The sequence below is a fragment of the Euwallacea fornicatus genome, chromosome 31 (genome assembly GCF_040115645.1).
Source record: "Euwallacea fornicatus isolate EFF26 chromosome 31, ASM4011564v1, whole genome shotgun sequence".
Taxonomy (NCBI): domain Eukaryota; kingdom Metazoa; phylum Arthropoda; class Insecta; order Coleoptera; family Curculionidae; genus Euwallacea; species Euwallacea fornicatus.
Genome location: NC_089571.1, coordinates 449,848 through 471,033, shown reverse-complemented (window position 1 = coordinate 471,033; position 21,186 = coordinate 449,848). Strand labels below are relative to the sequence as shown.

Here is a 21,186-nt window from a genome sequence, read left to right as displayed (position 1 = left end):
GGCAGCGGTTGTAGCGTCGATTATAATTTTAATGAAGTCGTGAAGCCGCAGTTTAATGTCAAAGTTATTACAATAATTTTAGAGTTTTAACCCAGTTCTGGAGCTGCTTTACTTCATCGGTTATTATTTGTAGAGAATAATTGAGGATTGAGATCTTTAAATTTAATATTCGTTGTTCAAAAAACACCACGAAGGGTCAGTTTTTGTACATTTAGTCATGTGGATGTCCGATCATGTTGTCAAAAAGGCGCGATTTCTACCTGTTTTCAGCTCGGCACAGTCTCGAAAGAACACTCGTTACGTTCCCATGAAGTCAATCTTGAATTTTATAAAAATTTTTCCAAAATTTCTTTCAACATTTGATATTTTTCCGAGGGCGGCGCCATTAAACCGTCGGCCGATCATTCGTTGTTTTGTTTGAAAATTGCAAAGCCTAATTGGGCAGAACTGACTAGATAATTGATCGTACTGCAACAGAAAACAGCCGACGATCGACGTTCGTGAATGATTTAATTTGATTAATCAATGTCAGCAGATCGGCCATTTTGGAAATAGCTCGTGGTGCGCAGTAGAAATGAGCTGCAAAATCGTTTCGACATTTTGCGAAATTCCTATAGCTAACTGACATGCGCTATAGTTTTCCTTGGATTCAGTTTATTTATTGTATACCCAATCGCTCGTTAACGACCCCCATTGATGAGTGGGATAATGAGCGACTTTACAACCCAAATTTGACAAATTGGATAAATAGGTCGCGTTTTCTGTTTATGTCCAACCAATCGCAGTGCGCAGTATAGTTGCGCGCGATGAGTATCTGTCATTTCCGATGGTACTTGCGCTTCTAACGACACTTTCATGGTGTGGGAGAGAGATAAAGGTTTTAGGAGGGAGGCCGGAGATTGGGTGATGAGTGAGTGGGGTGTGTGTGATGGATGGGTGAAGGTCTTCGTTCCGAGCATTAGACGATGGGTCGAATGCAAATGGACGAAGATCGGGTACGAACTAACGCAGGTGTTTACTGAACACGGAGTGTTCGGGAAATACTTGCACAGAATAAAGGTTGAAGAGAGTGACGGCTGCTCGTTCTGTGAAGAACCAGGAGTTGCAGACTTCCCAGGGCACACAATCTGGGGATGTCCAGAGTGGGAGACCGAACGGAATGAGGCCAGAGGAGCGGGACTCAACCTGGACCGAAGGACAATCGGCTATGAACTCGTAGAGAGTGAGTGTAAGTGGAGAGCGTTTGAGTGCATGGTCAAGAAGATCATGCGCAAGAAGATTGAGCGGGAACGGTACGGAAGGATAAGGACGGAAGCATAGAGAGTAGCTCTTACGACCGGGCGCCCCGAAGGAATGCCGATCAGGCGATACCGGGGCCATAAGAAGAGAGGGGGTGGTTTTAGTGGGTAGGCGGGCTCAGGCTCGAACCCCACACTACCCGACCCCCGAGCGGTCGGGTGTCTTTTTGAAGATTTCCACCTCATCGGGCACAAAAAAAATAATAATAATAAAAAAAATAAAAAACGATACTTTTATGAATGGCGGATACGTTCGCGCGTCACGGCAAATCTTTTCTTTGAAATTCAAATTATGATTTACGTAGCTTCCCTACGGGCGTGCGGTAAAGTCTCTTAATTGCACTCATTTGCATTCCAAAAAGTTTTACCGCATGCAAACCAAAGTGGCATGTGTCAGTGCTAAAACTTTTCGTGGGCTTTTGACGTTAATTTGCATATGGTAACATTATTTACCGCACGTGTGTGTGTGTAAAACTTGTAGCGCACGCTAATGTTTAATTGTACCTACAAAAGGCGACGAAGTTCAGTCGTACGCACTCGCAGAAAAAATATTCTAGTGTCTTTACCGCTTATTCCTTTTTAGTGCTTCTATTACACTTATTCTACAAGTGGCATTAATTTTCCCTGGTAAAAACCTGTATACCGCTCCTGAATTCCTGAAAGAATCCTTTAGCAAATTTTTCCGATTTTGCCGATGCCGCACGTTGCTTTGATTCCGCCCAAAGCACAATTGTTCCGATGTTTGTTTGAATTGTTGATTTACAGTAGATATTCCAAACTCACCATTGTCCACGCTGGGATCGTCGTACTGGCACGACCGAAAGATGTATCTTTTGCACAGGCCTCTTATTCCCGGAGCCGAGAAACAGCAAAATAATATAATGATGGTCAACACGGCGACCATCACCAGAAGGGTGGCGATGCCCTGGTTAGGGTTCTGGTCGGGGGTGCTTTTGCTTCCAGACCCGCTCGAATGGACCTCTGGAACAATGCGAGAGGATCGAAAATAGCCACTATAAAAACAGATAAATATTATGGTTTTCGACATGGTGCGCTTCTCGTTTGAATTAGCAGAAATAGATTTTTTCTGTGGAAACTAGTTTATATAGGAATTATTTTTGGCAGATGAGGAATAATTATTGCGGGCGTTGAGTGATTTATCTGCTTCCGAAGCTGTTGATCTATGTACGTGAGGTCTTATAGGTGTTTGGGTACGTTCGGGGTAGCAATAATTATTTATCATTTTTTGAAAATCGCAGCTCATTAGTTCCCCGTAATTATATGATTTATTCCCGGTATTTGTTGGGTTTAGGGATTTATTATATTTTTCATAATCTTAACCGCGAGGTACAGAATGCAGATGCCTCCGGGTGTTTCCAAGAGGTGTAAAAAATGCGTCTAATCATAGCTTATTCTAATAATAGTCTTGTTTGCCTTAACTGCTATCTGCAAAAGTGAAAAGGTCGCCGTCATCTAAATCTCCATAATAAAACAAATAATAATAAAACACCGATTTTCGATACGTGTTAGATTAAAATTAGCCAGTTCTCAACAACAATGTTTCTGTCTTATTTATTTTGGCCAACGTTAAAGATATGAACGCTTTTATTGCACCTCGTCGTGAATCATAAGCTTGTGAAATTACTTTATGATTTGTTTTACGAGCGACAAAATGGCTATTCGGGCTCCATTGCCCAACTTCCAGCGATGATGCTACACCACACGTTTTCACTGGTATCCTATGACTCTCAGTTCCATAGAAACTCTGCGTAGAGATATGTTGGTTATATTGAGGGTAGAAAGCACTTTTCATCCCCTTTTGTCCTCCTCAGTGCTAATTCTTATTAAGCGAGATTGTCCTTCCTTCTATTGCTCCAAAGTATTTATCCAAAGTAAGATTGTACACAGAAGCAGAGAATACGCTGTGGTTCTTGGGGCGAATTTGATTTTGGTAAAATTGATAACCGACGTATGCCGGAGCTTTCCTCCTACAACTCCAAGAAATTTGTACCGAATACTGAGGAATTTAATTCGAACTAAGACGGATCGTAATGAGAGGGGAATGAAAAACGCAAACAAATTAACTAGAAATTCACACGTTACTCTTAAAATACTTGTGAAAACTTTGATGAACGATGCACACCAACCGCATCGATAAACCTTGAAAGTCCGAGAAATTTCACACAAATACTAGGACTTGGAATTAATTTGAGTCAAACCAGTGTGGTACCAACAGGAAAATGAAAAAGGCAAAAAATTAAAATGGAGAATTTTATCATTCCCCTTTTGTATTAGGTTGGTAGAAAAATCATGTCGTTTTTGCATTTTCGATTTTTACAGCGCGATATTGGAATAAATTCTATGATAAATACGGCCATGCTATGTATCATTTGAAAACGTTGACTTTTTTCTACATTTTAATAAGAAACAGTGTGAATGTAGCGCCCCTTTACAGTTTAGTTGGAGAACTTTAGTCGAGATGGAAAAGAAGCAAATTCGAACGATTTTCTTATACGAGTTTGAGCTGGGTACTAAAGCAACGGAAACGGCTCCAAAAATGAATAATGCTTTTGGTCTTGATACCGTTCACGAACGGGTGGTACAACTTTGGTTTAAGAAGTTTTGTAGTAGAAATCAAAACCTCAAAGATCAAAACGGTCGTGGACGTCCATCGGTAATTGACAATGACCAGTTGAAGGCCCTAGTCAAGACAAACTCCCGTACAACTCTTAGAGAACTCGCGGAAGAATTACGCATAACTCCTCCAATAATTCTAGACCATCTGCAAGAGCTTAGAAAAACAAAAAGGTCGACAAATGGGTCCCGCGCGAACTGAACGAAAAGCAAAAAAATCATCGTTTCGAAGTGTCGTCCGCACTCACCTTGCGCAACAAGAATGACCCGTTTCTTGACCGTATTGTGACGTGTGACGGGATATGGATCCTCTACAACAACCGTCGTTCACATCAGTGATTGGACCACGATCGAGCTCCGTAGCACTTCCTGAAACCACATTTGCACCAAAGGAAGGTCATGGTGTGTGGTGGTCAGCTGCCGGTCTGATCCATCACAGTTTCCTAAATCCAGGCGAAACCATCACAGCAGAGAGATATTGGCAGCAAATTGATGACATGCATCGAAAACTACGGCGTATCTCGCTGGCATTGGTCAACAGAGAAGGCCCAATCTTTCCTCGTGATAACGCTCGGCAACATATTGCGCAATCGACACTACAGAAATTGAATGACCGTGTTATGAGACTTTGCCTCATCCGTCATACTCTCCAGATCTGTCACCTACCGATCACCATTTTTCAAGCACCTCGACTACTTCATACGCGACAAATGCTTTAAACACCAAGAGGATGCCAAAAACGTCTTCAGCGACTTCATCGCCTCTCGGAATACGGAATTCTCTGCTTCCGGTATAAATAAACATGTTTCATGTTGGCAAAAGTGTATCGATTCGATTTTGATTGGTTAAGTGTATTGTAAGTTGAGTGGCATGTTAAGGGTTCAAAAACGAAATTATTTTTCTACCAACCTAATGTAATTCAAGATGCTGAGACGAAGCGTGGACGGCACTGATTAGCATAGACGTAGAAATTCATAGATAGTAAAAAATACTTGATGAACGATACATACCACCACAGCTTCCGTATACGTATAGAGTGTCCCAGGGACAAGTGTCCACTCTGAATATCTTTTCTGCTGTTTGCTAAGTAAAAAAACACCAAAATGCGTCAAGTTTGATAAGCAAGGAGACATAATTTGGTGAAAAAGTTGTTTTCAACATATCATCCCCCTGGCCCTGGCAACCAACCCTTTGAAATTTCCAAATTGGAAAAGGGGGTTGTGTTATATCTCGTTTAAAAGGTAATTTTATTTTCTACATGGTGAAAGTTTTACTTTTTATTCATGCACGTCGGCCTTGTAGAAATTGAATAAAAAGCAAATAACTTGATTTTAGTCATCAACGTTATTGTAACGAATGTCGAAAGTGTCCACTTAGACTTAAAACGTCTTGGCGTCTCAAGTGCATAATAATAATGATATTCCTAACTTCCATTTAAAATTCACAATCCTGGATCAGTATTCGATTGCAGTAGAGTAAACATCTCTTAATAGTACTGCTCGGTACTTGTTTTTTTTTTTTTTTTGTGAGTGATAAACACAAACACGAGTGCATCTGGCTCAGGTGATAGGCTTGACCATTATGAGTGAAAATGTTAGTCAGTCTCGTGATTTAGCAAGACCTCTAACAAAATGCATGACCCTGAAGGGAATGCTTTTGACTACGAAACCTCCCAAAAAGCCCAAGTAACTCCCACTGCTAATATAATAGGTGTACAAAAAGAAACTGAGCATTTTTTGGTGAAATTAAGCTTAATTAAAAACATAGTTATTGAAAATATTAGTCATCAAAATAATTTCCATAACCGTCTATGGTCTTTTGCCATTTACTGGGTAGATGATAGATGTCCTCGTGATAAAAGCTTAGTGGTTTCGACGAAAAATAGTTATCGACCCATTTTCGAATATCTTCAACGTTAAAGAATCGTTGGTCAGCTAAATGAGACTGCATGGATCCGAACAAGTGGAAGTCTGAAGGAGCCAAGTCTGGAGAATACGCCGCATGCTGGAGCATTTCCCAGCCTAACGAGAAGATGAGTTCCTGGGTCGGTTTAGCTGTATGCGGACGAGCATTATCATGCAGCAATATCACTTTCCGACTTCCTTGGCCCGTAAATGGTCTTTTTTCCTCCAGAGCATCGCTTAATTTGATGATCATTTGGGCCTGATAACGGTCAGCTGTAACAGTTTGACCGGGTTCCAGAAGCTCATAGTAAATGACTCCTTTACAATCCCACCAGACACACACAGTAAGATTTTCTTGGCATGAATATTTCGTTCTGCAACTGATGTGGATGGCTGGCCTGGGTCAACCCATGTTTCTCTGCGCTTAAGATCGTCATACAAAATCCACTTTTCATCTCCCGTAATAATATTATGCAGAAAATTCTTTCTTTTATACCGAGAAAGCAAGTTCGTGCAGATGTCAACTCTTCGATTTTGATTGTCTTCGGTTAGCTCATGAGGAACTTATTTTCCTGCTTTTTGAATTTTCCCCATTCCATGCAATCGAACTGAAACTGCTTGTTGAGTTACTCCTAACTGCTCTGCAAGTTGTTTTTCAGTTTGGCGTGGATTTTCATCCAGTAAAGTTTGCAGTTCTTCGTCTTGAAACTTTTATTCGACACCCGCACGTGGATCGTCCTCAAGACAAACGTTTTCCTCACGAAACTTCTTAAACCATCTCCCAACAGTTGAAGCACCAACAGAATTATCTCCCCAAGCCGAATTAACCATTTCTGTTGTTTCAGCAGCATTTTTTTCCAGTTTAAAACAGAACAACATTGATATTCTCAAATATTGCTTGGAAATGTCCATGTCTCTATTTACGTTTTGTGTACTGAACTACAGCTCCTGAGCAACTGAAACTTTTATCATATAAAAAGTCATAGATAAACAACACCTGCTTACAATTGCAGGCGAATTGAACGTGTCTAAGTATGTTTTTTTATTGCATATAACTTCATTGCTCAGTTTCTTTTTGTACACCTATTATCTTCAACTGATCTTCAACTGATTAGTGTGCTGACAGGAATGCCGTATGTGCTGCTCGATCCCACTCAGAGGTTGAACAAATTTACTTTCTCAATGACGTTAAAAGATACTACCAACAGAAGACCGAAGAAAAATGGCAAAACATGCGGACGCTATCTAACACAAAACTAGTACGTATAGCACCCACACTTCTGCCGATTAGACCAATTCAGCTATCTAGAAGGGATACCATAATAATAAGAAGAATACGTATTGGTCTCACAAGACTCACCCATGCTTATCTTATGAAGAGAGATAATCCCACTAACTGTGACCTTTGTAACATACCAATTACAGTAAAACATATAATGAAGGACTGCCCAAAACACAGCAGGAATAGAGCATTCCACCAGATAAGTGAGGACCGATAAGTCTTGGAGCGATTGCGCTTGACAGAAGAGCAAAGAAAAACAGTTGAATGCCTTAAATCAATAGAACTGTATAATCACATCTAGTATACCTTATTTAATGTACACATAATCTAGGATAAGTGCCAATGACCTTAGTTGTTGAGGCACTATAATTTAAATTTAAAAAAAAATTAAAAAAAAACAAAAAAAAATTAAAAATCACAAATTCAAATTTTTTGGATGAACTTATTTGAAGAACAATTTATTGAGGTCTTTTTCTCCCCTTAGTGGTTCCAGTATTTTGTGGCAATACATTACTTTGTTTTTTTGTCTAATTTTTAATTTGAGCTAAATGTTTTACACATACAAGATAAAATGGAAATTTTGAGTCTGTAAGTATTCAAAAAAAAAAAAAAAAAAAAAATCTGCAAGAGTGGCAGTTCATGTCTCCAATTTAGATCATCCTGGCAGAACGACATACCAATTTTACGTATCTAAAGTGCCAGTAAAATGCGATGAGAATTTTTTCAACTGGTTCTGTCCAAAATAAAAAACACGAAGTTGACCGTCCAACGAGAGACGATGAAGTCCAAATTGCGGTTCTGAGATGTGTTCATATGGACAACGAAACGTTTGTACGAAAGATTGCTGAGGAATCCGACATTTCAAAAAATAGAGTCTATAGAAATTTAAAAGATGTAAAATTCAATTCTTATGTCATAAAACTAGTAGAGGAATTAAATAATGACGATTTCCACTGTTAACTTTAATTAACAGTCAAGTTAACAGACATAACTGTTGATACTGGAATGAGGTCAATCCTCATTTGTTCCCATCGAGACTTAAGGCGAACAAACTAAAAAAGTGAACGTTTGGGCAGGGATTTTGGGTGATCGGGACCATTTTTCATTCCAGGAAACTTAAATGGAGAAAACTATTTACAACTTCTACAAGACGCCGTATTTCTCTGGATAATTGAAAGATTTGAACAAGATCCCCGCTTCGTAGAAAAAGAGTTAGTTCTTCAACAAGACGCAGTGCCTCCACACTACATTGCTGCTGTCCGATGGAACGTGGATTGGCAGAAGAGGTCCAGTGGAGCGGCCCGCGACATCCCCTGACTTTAGTCCCCTGGATTTTTTCTTATAGGGACATTTGAGGAGTAAAAGCTATGACACACAATCTGATTCCCTGCAGGGGTTCCGTGTCCGAATCGGCGAAGAATGCAGATTAATGACATCAGAAATGTTAGATAATGTGCGACGACGTTTTGAGGATGAAGAATACATGTGCATGGAAGTCAATGGAGGTCACTTTCAACATTTCTTACGACAAAATGAATAAAATAACGGTAACAATATTTAAAATGAAGATATTTGGTTTCTGTTTAATTTCTACAAGATGTATGTACAAAAATAAAAACTTGTTCGGGTAAAGAATAAAATTACCTTCGAAACGAGGTATAACACAACCCTTCTTCAGATTTGAAAATTTCAAAGGGGGGGTTCCCAAGGACAGAGAGGTGACATTTCGAAAATAACTTTTTCACCAAACGCTATCTCTCTCCCTATCAAAGTTGACTTGTTTTGCCGTCTTGTTTTAACAAACAGGAAAAAAGGTATTCAGGGCGGACGCTTTTGCCTGGAACACCCTGTATCCACCCTCTATCTCGCGAGAATCCAAGAAATTTTAAACAAGTACTGAAACTAGCAATTCAATTTGACTTCAAATAGGGTCGTATCAGAAGCTCATGTTCATATGACGTTACGCTTAAAAGAGTCGAGGTAACTTTATATACTTTAAGAGATGTTCAGTAACTATCGAAAATTGGAACTTATGTTAAACTGAAATAGGATCGTGCCGAGAGGACGAAAAGGGATCAAGGAGAAACGCTAGAAAATTTTTCGTAAAGAGGTTGGTATGGGAACGTTAAACATCCGTTAAAGTATTTCTTAATAGTTTCTCATTAGTAACGACTTACCCATAATATTTGGCATGACATTTGACATTTGACAATTCATATAAAGAAACAACACATTGCGTAAGCGAACTGTTTGCACGGTGTTTCTTTCTTTCGCATGCGATAGCGGAGAACACATGCAGTTGTAACTTTTAAGTGACGTATCTAGAACTGGTTACCGATACCGCACCTGGAAACTTATGGAAGTTAGCCTCGACATTGACGAATCATCACTGTCTTATTATTGACTATTTACCATCTCGTTATACTATAACTTCACCCATTAATCAAACTAATACGGCCTTATACTCGCTGTTAAATCGATCCTGGCAGCCAAATTTGTGCCCTGGCACTGATCCAGATTTTTGCGGGTCTTTGCCACCGTTCAGTTCTCGCATAACCACCAGGATTTCCTCACTTAAACTTGACTTCACATCGTTTCTTGCTTAGCAGTCGATTAATCTTTCATATGTTCAAAAAACACATTCCACTTTAGTTAATGCCCATTAACAGTTAATGATCAAATTATTAATTTACGGGTAAGAATCTGAGTGTTTTTTACATGAAAATTGGCAAAAACTCCTCGGTGTCATAACAAAATTTTAATCTTGATTAGCTTATTCCAAAACAATCAAGAGAGTTTTGAGTGCAGCAATAAGTATATTATAGTTTGGATGTGAAAAGTAATTAGTAGGCATGTGCTATGAATTCCATGTAATTACGGACATTATTTGATTTCATCAATAGTCAATTTTATTATGTAACGAACATACTTCAATTTAATTCAGTATTTTGTCAAGATTATTTCATTTTTAATCTTAACAAGGTTTTTATATAATAAAGTAAAGTGCCAGAATTCGTTCAATAATTATTCGTTAATCTATTGTATTTTTTTTATTTTTATTTTATTTTTATTTTTCTTATACTTTCAGAAAGGCTAACTGATAAATTAGAGTAGCTCAATGGGTAGCATAAGAATTACTAGCTATACAGTTACTCCGGTGTAAAAATTTACGATTTTGACACATACAGGGTGGAAACCATAATTTTATGTCCGCGAATTGTACACAGGGCGGTCCAATAAGAGCACCTCGGACGGTTACAGCTTTATTCATGGTTTTGATGGAAAATTGTTTTTACATTTATGTGTACGACCTTGTAGGGCTCATTTAAAAAATATTGCCATTTATACTGGGTGTGCAAAAAAAAAACATACAATGCAAACTTACGTTTTTTTAAACCTAACACTCTATATTTTCTTAAATATTTGAAATTAAACGAAGAATATAGTAGAAGTTTAAGTATAACACTCAGTAGGTCTAAAACAAATACTCATTGAGAAATTTATCGAAATGTAAAAATGCAAGGGTCAAGAAAACATTTTTTTTTCTATTGTGAAATGAATGACTTAATTACCCTTTTTTGACCAGTACGTCTTAACAACAGATACTTCTTTAAGTTGATTTTCATCGAAATGTGAGGAACGTCCTTAATAATTTATTTCCTCAAAAATGGATTGGACGAGGAGGACCTCAGCTGTGGCCAGCAAGATCGCCCGATCTTACTTGCATCGATTTCTTTTTGTGGGGATATATTAAAGATATAGTTTACCAAGAACCACCGAAAACGAAAGAGAATATGAAAATTCGAATCCGGAATGTCTTTAGAAACATTATAAAAAGTTAAATTGTCTTTTCAAAAACACATTGAACTTTGTATCCAAAGTAATGATCATCATTTCGAATATACATTTTGAAAAATTGTGAAATTTTTAGAAGAATTCTTACAGTCTGATGTTTTTGTTTTTGTAACCATGGAAACGAATCCCAGGCATACTTTGACAGTATTTTGTTTCATGTCATGTTGTTTAAAATGAAATAAAACCTCATTTTACGAGAAATGGTAAAAGATAGTACAGGACATATTGGTATCACTTGAAAGGGCATTAAATAGTGATTCTAATGAATATATAAAAATGTATACATCCCATTTAAAATAAGCAAGATGTTCTAAATCGTAAGTGAGTGAGCTGCAATCAATATTTTTGCTCACTCTGTAAATCAAATTTCAAGAGAACTATTTTCAATTTGAAGAAGTACCTGTTAAGACGTACCGGTCAAAAAACGGTAGAAAAAAAGTTTTCTAGACCCTTGCATTTCTACATTTCGTTAAATTTTTCAATGAGTATTTGTTTTAGACCTACTGAGTGTTATACAAACTTTTACTATTTTCTTCGTCTAATTTAAAATATTTAAGAAAATATATGTTGTTAGATTGGAAAAAACGTAAGTTTGCATTGTATCTTTTTTTTTCGCGAACCCTGTATAAATGACAATATTTTTAAAATGTTAAATGTTAAAATGTGCCCTATAAGGTCGTACATATAAGTGTTAAAACAATTTTTCATCAACACCATTAATAAAGCCGTAACCGTCCGAGGCGCCCTTATTGGACCACCCTATATATGGAAGCCTAATTCCCATTCTGGATTCACCGGAAGTGAAACGAATTTTCTTCTTTTAAGAAGTCCGTTCTGTATATTCTCACATTTTCTTCAGTTCTGCACGTCAAATTCACTGGTAATTAACATGAAACATAACCTATACATATCAATTTCTTCCGTTTTCAAGAAAATGGCGGTCAGAATTACCGTGTCAGTAACAAATGCAGATTTTTTCCAAAAACAACATCAAACGGGCAGAGAAAAAGTCTTTTTTGCTAAATTTTCCAAAAAAGGAAAATATTTATTTAGCATACACGATTACGTCATTGTTGTTAACCGTATTATAAGTAAATGGCTGTTAATACGGAGTGCTGTCATTTTTTAAGTTAACGGATATTTGTGCTTTGTCAACTTTCAGGGCCGGAATGGGGTGAAATTGGAATCTTGCTGGGAAGGAGCGAGATATCTCTAAGAAAGTCTTTAAAGAAACATTAAAAATTTTCAAAACACATTTAAGGTTTCCAAATCTATGTCTGTATATATTTTCTCTTAAATATAATCATTGTACAAAACTAGTCAAATCGAATGACACCTTTCCTTGAACGTGACATTACATATTTAACGGACAGAAAATTTACGGACTCTGTCCGGGAATATTCTCAGGAATTTTCCTTAGGATGAGAATGTCCAGGTTTGTTTAACTTTAGTGTAAAGAAGTTTATGTGGGTCCGGAGCTAAAGTCTGTCAATTTCGGTTATAAGTTTAAAAGTAGGCCCGATATTACTTTTACTGCAAATAAATGTAAAATTTTCCTATTGTTTGTTGATGCTGATTTCTACTTGAAAATTGTGTTAAAGTGCTTGATGTGCAGTCAGTTTTTGATATTATATTGTTTTTACATCCAACAAATTTTAGAAATTTTCGTCAATTTCTATTCCTTTCATCACATTTCTCAGTTTAGAATTGAATTCTGTAGCGCCTCTGTCCAGTTTTGTCAAAGTTATTTCGTTTCTTCTTGTTGCTGCTTCTTGGAAAATTGTGTTATCTATGACTTTCGTTGTCATTTGTTAAGAAAAGCAGCGATTTAGTGCGTTTTTTGGAGTTTTATCGAATTTCCAAAATTTGAAATGATCAACGACAACTTTTTCTTTGATATTTTCATTACATGTAAGATAACAGTACTGTAAACGGTTTTCGCTCCGATCGTTCTGATTTTTTAATATGTTATTCTAAAGGTCATTTTGAACAACTTTTCTAAAGGGACAAGGGCGCGCAAATGCCTCTTTCACACTCTTTTTTAGGTTGAACATTTTTCCAAATCCAACTGTCTTCCGGGATCGTGGAGCGAATAGGGGTGCGGGGGGGGGGGGGGTAAACTGCTTCACTATGGGTATGTAATATTTTGTTGTTGCTTTAAAGATCTGAAACGTTGTTGATAATCACCTCACTCAGCACTCCAATTCACTCCATGAATCCCGAAAGACACTTCACTTAATCGACTAAAATACTAACGTGGCCCCTGCGCAAGAAAGATACACAAAAATTTTACAATTTTGTTTTAATTGCAATCACAATTGAAAAAAAATATAAATTCTGATCAAAATGAGTAAATGAAAAATATATTGTTTGATAAGAATTGAAACTAAATGAAATAAATTTCCTTTACTGAGGTGATCTGAACTAACCTGAACTAAATGAAATAAATTTTCTTACTGAGGTGGATGTAACTTTGCAATTTCAATAGAGAAATAAAAATGGAAATGTGTTACCTTACCTTACCTTACCTCACCTTACCTCATCTTACCTTACCTTACCCCAGCCAGCACCCCTATTCGCTCCACGATCCCGTAAGACAGTTGGATTTGGAAAAATGTTCAACCTAAAAAAAAGTGTGAAAGAGGCATTTGCGCGCCATTGTCCCTTTAGAAAAGTTGTTCAAAATGACCTTTAGAATAACATATTAAAAAATCAGAACAATCGGAGCGAAAACCGTTTACGGTATAATTACCATATGTAATTCCGTTTAGGTCCGTCTCTGATTTTTTTAAATCTATTTACGACAACCTACATTTTTCAATATTTCCGAAAATTAATGGCGCAGCAGGTTTTTCGGAAAATAAGTCGATTTTATTCATTAGCTAGTTCGCTGACTTTAAAATTTGTTTGAAGTTAAAAATGAGACCTATAAAAATCTAAAGTTTCAGTCATTTTTTATCTTTTAAATCATTGATGTATTGGACGGATTTATAAGGGCGTTTTCACTAACTCTCTCAATTTAAATTTTTTCACTATATCTTTTTGCTTTAAAAAGCATGTACGAAAGTTGCTTCCTCACAAACTTAATCAACAGAAAAATGGCTCGAACTCCAATTTATGCAAAATAAAGTTTTTGGCTTTTCGCGGACCTGTTGTCTCTTCTTATTCTCTGAAACGAATAGCTTTCGCTTTTTTTAAATTTAAAACATGTCTAGACCAATAACACTGACGCCTACGTGAGGCTTGATGGTCTTCCCCTAGATTCCAGGGTTGGGGCCGTTGAAATTTTCACGTATGCGACGCATTTACTGCCGTTGCAAATGTAATTTTTGACCCACATTTTTTTCCTACATTTTTCACGTATATTTTGTGTGGTGAAATATTTCCGAAAAATCAATTTTGAATTTATTCCTACCACTTAATCCATTTTTTAATTCGCATTTTTTTAAAGGTGAAAATCCGGAAAAAAATAGGAAAACGTGTACCAGTACTCAGCCTCACTTAGATTACCACATTTTTTCATCACGTATTTGCGAATTATACAATATTTTACATTTGCGACATTAACTTAAACTGAATTTATACAACTCGAAAATTTCAGCATCATTCCATTCAAACCAGTGACGTACTGTAGGGACGGTTTTCAGTTATTTTAAAAATATAAAAAATTTCAATAAATTTTGTAGGAATTCAGAAAGCGCCAATTCACTCATTGTAACATATCTACGAGGAATTGCGCAAGTTGTTCTCTATGAAAGCAAAAATGTTCGTCTTTATTAAGTTCGCTCTAATAACATACAAATGACTTTTCTGAGAAGATTGATTTTCATTTTCTTATACTTGACAATATTAATGTTTCTTTTGGACTCGAAGAGTCTGGACTCCAAGACCAGTTGACTACTCTGACGTTGAGCTACATTTTTAGCTCAAAGGTGTCTTGTATAAAATTGCAAATAACAATTTATACTAACATTTTATAAATATGTTTCAATCAACGCTTGAAAATACAAATTTTCAAATTACATTGCACTGTGTCGTACAATAAATGGCGATTTATTTGATTACCGAATTTGTTGAAATTACCGAACGGCCCGGCTATCTTTTCGCCTCTGCATTGGCGTAGTCAAGATTTAAAATAATTTGATTTTCACCGATTTCAGGACACCCGTCGTCCCTATATTTATATAAATGATTGTTGCCTTTTTCGCTTCTACACCTCTATCGATCGTTTATCTCACTTATGAATATTATTGCGGAAGCAGACACTGAGAGAGATACATATCCATGATGTCAGATTTATGACGGTGGTGGCCTTTTTCTTAGCGATTCTATATCGAGAAACTGTTCTGGTCAAAATGAAAGTCCAGTTAGTGACGAACAATGGTAAAAATTTTTATTGTTTGAGTTGTTAAAATGTGCATTCCTAACAGTCGTTTATCTAACTAGTGCAGAAAGTAGTACTTTCGCACGCGGGTTGCAGCTGTTTGAACGATGCGAAGCGAAAAAAATCATTTTGCAAGTCTCATTGTTTTTTCAATGAGCATATGTCTGTTAATCCTGTTTTATCTGTAACTTGCTCTACAGGCTTTACTGTTTGGTTGTGCTACCCATTCCATTAGGTGTATACCTATGACTCCGCGTTTTTTTTACGCATTTTCAACTGCTTGAAACTGTATAAATTTATTAACAATATTTATTAAAAATAATTTCCATCGTTAATGACAACATTTTCCCAGAGATTAGGCAGTTTATAGATTCCATCGTAAAAAAAATTCGTCGGTTGTGAAGTGATCCATTCATCAAGCCATTCTTGGACTTCTTGGCGATTCTGGAAGCGCCGCTCTGCCAAACCGTGAGCCATCGAACGGAAAAGCTGATAATCCGACGGGGCGATATCTGGCGAGTATGGCGGGTGCGGTAAGACTTCCCATTTGAAATCCTTCAAGGTGTTCTTGACTGGTTGAGCGACATGAGCGTTTGCGTTGTCATGAAGCAGTATGACTTTGTCGTGTCGATCCGCCCATTCTGGCCTCTTTACTGCAAGTTGATTACGCAACTGCACTAGTTGTTTTACGTGACGATTGGCAGTGACTGTTTCGCCAGGTTGGAGGAGCTCGTAATACAGTATGCTGCGCTGGTCCCACCAAATGCAGAGCAATACCTTCTTCCCGTGGATATTTGGCTTTGCGGTCGAAGTTGTTGGCTCACCCGGGCTCACCCATGATTTTTTCCTCTTTGGATTGTCGAAGTAAAGCCATTTTTCATCTCCGGTCACGATACGATGTAGAAAAGACTTTCTTTGAAAACGTTCAAGCAAGATCTCACACGTCGTTTTTCGTTGCTCTTTGTTCCTTTCCGTCAATTCATAAGGCATCCATTTTCCTTCCTTTTGAATTTTTCCCATAGCGTGAAGACGAACCGAAAGCGTCTTCTGCGTGACGTTAAGGGAAGATGCGAGGTGTTCTTGCGTTTGCGCGGCGTCTTCGTCCAACAAAGCCTGCAGTTCTTCGTCTTCAAATTTTTCCGATGGCTTACCATGCTCCTTGTCGTTGAGGCCGAAATCACCTGATTTGAAGCGCTGAAACCATTGTTGGCAAGTTGCAGCATCATTGCCATAAGCCTCAACGAGCATTTGGTGAGTGGCAGTGGCATTTTTCTTAAGATGGGAAAGGAAGAGCAAAGCTTGCCGCAAATGATGTTTATTCGGCACAAAATTGGACATATTTAAACCTTAATTGAGAAGTTTCAAAAGGTCATATAGCAATTATCATATATAAATAGAAAGCTGGTAATACGGAGCAAAAAATGAAATAAAATTCCTTAAATAAAAAAATATTTTTTCAAAGCAAATAGAACTAGAAATAAAAACGCGGAGTCATAGGTATACACTTAATAACATTCGGTACCTCCATATGGTAATCTAGTGTGGAAAGAGGCAAACCATACGTGCTGATGAACAAGGTCTTTATGTGTATTGTGATAACTGAGACCGTAAGAACGGCTCCTGCCGGAACCCTGGGACTCGATTCTGTAATCTGGAGAGTAAAATGTTCCCCATGGAATGCCATCAAAATGGACTACCATTACAGATACTGACTATTCAACGTTAACGAATACACGTAATTTTCACGTCATCCGTCGGCAGCGTTCTCTTTCCCAAGATTAAAAATCTGACTTTTGGAGACACTGCTCAATCTCACGCCCGTGGGTTTACAGTTATTAAACGTGCGGCATATGCAGATAAAACGGTCAAATTTAAGTGCTCACGACATAAACAAAAACATGCGGTTGGTGACCAATACCGTACGACAATCATCCGCCAAACCAATGACAGCGCACCAATTGGGATGCCGCACTTCAACCATACCTCATTTTTGCATAGAGCACAGATATTTGAAATGTAAACTCACTATAGCTTACGCACTTTCGGCTGAGTTGCATGTGCGCAATAATTCTATAATTCAATGAAGACGTAAAGAAATTAAAAGAAAATGTAAAGAAATTAACAGACTTTTAACGCCGTAGCAGTTTCACGATGTTTGTTTTTGCTGCTATGAAAGAAAACATGGTTTTACAGCCGCATTGTTGAAAAGGAAAACAGGAACGTGTTTTATTGCCGCCCATAATGGTTTTAGAGTCGCCGCCTGCAAATCTCGATATAGTATAAAAATTTTATTGTCGACATCTTGTTCCAATAACGTCCATACTGAGGCCTCCAAGAAAAACGGACAAAAGCAATATTGAAAATATGATGACGTAATTGTCGAGGTGCATGTAGATAGTTTTGGTTTTGGACGAAGCTTGGACGAATCAGACTATAGATAAATTCAAAATTTTTCCACTTAACTCCACTGAAAGTAAAAGTAAATTAATGACTTGGGCGACGCTCCAAATGATGCCAACATGCCTGAATTGAAATATTTTTCTTATTGTTTTCGTTTTTGGCTTGCGCTGCTCATTTATCTACTTGAAAGCGGTCCGTGTAAAATTTGCCGGTTTTTAACTGGTTTAACTATTAATACTGACCAAAAAAGGTCTGTAATGGCAGTCATCAGAAATATCTTGGAAGTCCCGCCCAGCTTATAAATAGTTTTTTGCTGTTATTCCTGGAACAAAATAAACAATTCCGCTGGTTTACGTTATTCTATTATTGTCACCATTTCACAACTCAAGGCACAACTTCCTAGCGAAAAATGATACATTACGTGCGTTTTAATTACCATGAAATCAAGCATGATTGGAATGCTACTTTGGTGCCAGACAACATTTTTGTCAGAGTGACAAATCTGCAGAGTTACATCGACCAAACGTTTGTTCTGCTCTATAACAGCCAACGAGCGAACAAAAGCCTTTCTAAATCCTATAAACATTTACAGAAACAAGACAGCTTCCCGTTAATTGAGCCACTATTCGGACATTTATTATCCAAATAGCCAGTGTCCATTGATCATTGGTAGCAAAACATCCACGACATCAAAAAAACTATAACTTTTCGGCACGGTTCCAAGCATCAAAAGATTCGATATAACCACAATAATGTGTTTAAAATGTGTTAAATTGGCGTTAAAATGGTTTTATAACCATAAAATATTTGTGCGGTTTTGAGGATCAAATGTCCGAAAATGTCCTATTTAGGGATGGTGACGTGAACCATTAGTGGAACGGCCGTGAGCAGAATTCATGGACAGAGCTGGATCTATGCAACAATCTCTCGCTAACTGCTATTTAAAGTGTAGTTTACTAAAATCTTAAAATGGTTTTTTTGCGTTTTTAGTTAGTTCATAGTCGTGGAATTAGTATTCCCTGGTCGATTTACTTTTTAACTTATAATAATGCTTCAAAGCAGGGTCACTAAAAGCATGCGCTAGGGATTCGAAGTACTGGGTTGTTCGATAATTAATGTCGTATATTTTATGTTTTTTCAAAGTGAAAATACTTATATTAATAATAAATATTAATCAATGATGCAGTGGCCATCTTGGTGGATGACCTTCCGCCATCTTTCGGCAAGTTGGAAAATTCCGCGTTCGAAAAAGCCTCGATTTTTAGAAGTAAAAAATTGATTTAAGTCATTTTTAACGACTTGATCAGAATTGAAATTTTTATCATTCAAATGATTTTGAAAGGAACGAAACAAATAATAATCTGATGGTGCCAAGTCAGGGCTGTATGGTGGATGAGGTATCAGTTCCCAATTTAGTTCCAATAATTTTTGATGCGTTATTAAAGACGTATGGGCTCTAGCGTTATCATGGTGGAACAGTGCCCCTTTGCGATTGGCGAGTTCTGGACGTTTTCTTTTGATTTTTTCGTTCAATTTCGATAGCTGACGACCATAAACATTGGAATCAATAGTTTGGTTTCTCGGAAGCAGTTCAAAATAAAGAATACCCTTGTAGTCCCACCACACAGATAGCAAAATCTTCTTTCGATGAATATTGGCTTTGGACGTCGATTGCGCAGGTTTATCTTGTTTGGTCCATGATCCTTTTCGGACTACGTTATCGTAGACAATCCATTTTTCATCATCCGTTATGACTCTTTTTAGAATTGGGTCGTTTTGGTTACGATTCAGCAAAGAATCTCATATGTTAACGCGTTGGGTGAGGTGAATTTCCTTCAATTCGTGAGGAACCCAAACATCCAATTTGCTAACGTACTCAAGCTTTTTTAAATGCAGAGAAACGGTTAAATTCCATATTTTCAACTTTTCTGTTATCTCTCGAGTTGTCATACGCCGATTAGCTTCGATTAAGGCCTTTATTTTACCGTTGTCAATGGTGATTGGGTGTCCAGTATGTGGTGCATCTTGGACATTAAAATTTCCGGAACGAAAGCGAGAAAACCAACGTTGCCACTGGCGTTCAGTAAGGCAGTTCTCACCATAAACTTCACACAATTTCTTCTGAGCTTGTACTGCATTTTTGCCCTTTCGAAAGTAAAATAATAATCGATAATGCTCACTTTAATTGTCCATTTTAACTTAAATTTTAAATAACTTCATGTTTATTAATCAAGTTCAATTTTCGATCAAAAAAAGTCTAAAACATAACCTTTAAAATGGCATATAATAAAACATGCGACAAGATCACTATTACTCGATATGTATAAATTAAGCCATCTATGAGAATGAAACGACATTAATTATCGAACAACCCAATATATGTTGAAAAAAGACGTTATTTGACAAAAAAAAATGTTTTTTATTGAAAATTTAATGTGTTTATTACTGGATTCATTTGATTAGCAGTCTCTTCAAACTAATTTTGTATTATTTTAATTTCAAAATTACAATTATTTTGACGCATGTGTTTTTAAACAAATCGTTCTTTGTCGATAAACGCTGACAACTAAATATTGGAACGAACGAAATTTTCAATTACAAATACAAGAATTAATACGATGTGATACCTCTTTTAGCCTGTATAACTACCTTAAGTCTATCTGGCATTGAGTGAAAAAGTTCCCTACAAAACTCGGATGTAAACTGATCCCATATTTCTTGCAATTTCGAACGCAATTGAGGTCAAATTCTCTTGGGGGGTTATTTCCGAAGTTGTTTCATTTTATGCCAATGAGCCTCAATTGGATTACGATCCGAGCTACTAGAGGGATGTAACAATACGTTAATGTTATTTTCGTCAAACCATTTTTTTTGTAGATTCCGTAGTATGACAGGATGCACCGTCTTGCTGAAACATGAAGTCTTCGGTAGGATGCAGATTTACTTTGATTCCTAAAAAGCCATGTTCAAGGAATTTTGATATTTGAGTGCATTTACTGTGCCATCAATAAAGTGTAATTCCCCCACTCCTTCGGTGCACATACAATCCCACATCATGATGCCTTACGGGAATTTTACGGTTCTTTTAATGCAATCCTTATGGAAAGCTTCATTTGCATTACGAATCACACGCTATCGATAATCTCCCATAGAAATATACAGGGCGCCTCTAAAAGGTGCGGAAAAAATGATGTGGAAAAAAAATGAAAAAATCAGAAACTCCTGGGACTAAAGTATGATGATCTAACTCAACTTACTTCAGTCCAAAAGTGGATGATTTCGGAGATATAAAGTATCAAAAGTTCAATTTAATTTTTTACGACGTATTAATCTTTGTACACACGAAAATTAAGTCCGTGAAGCATGGAGGTGGAAACATAATGGTTTGGGGCGCTTTCTCTGGTTGGGTTATAGGTCCCATACGTACAA

General features: G+C 37.2%; 1 protein-coding gene across 3 annotated transcripts in view; it reads right to left on the bottom strand.

Annotated features, from left to right (window-relative positions):
- The window catches only part of LOC136348091 (uncharacterized), a 94,834-nt gene that overhangs the window by 34,087 nt on the left and 39,561 nt on the right, over positions 1-21,186 (bottom strand). The window contains exons 1-3 of one of the 3 annotated variants that reach the window (XM_066298663.1): positions 9,531-9,556; positions 9,296-9,464; positions 2,082-2,279 (exon numbers count right to left, since the gene is read on the bottom strand). In XM_066298663.1, the coding sequence (XP_066154760.1) occupies positions 2,082-2,279; positions 9,296-9,413 (316 nt within the window). In that variant the 5' untranslated portion in view covers positions 9,414-9,464; positions 9,531-9,556. Of the gene's footprint in view, positions 1-2,081; positions 2,280-9,295; positions 9,465-9,530; positions 9,557-14,682; positions 14,838-21,186 lie in introns of those variants that run through there. The other 2 variants (XM_066298666.1, XM_066298665.1) reach the window with 2 other exon arrangements.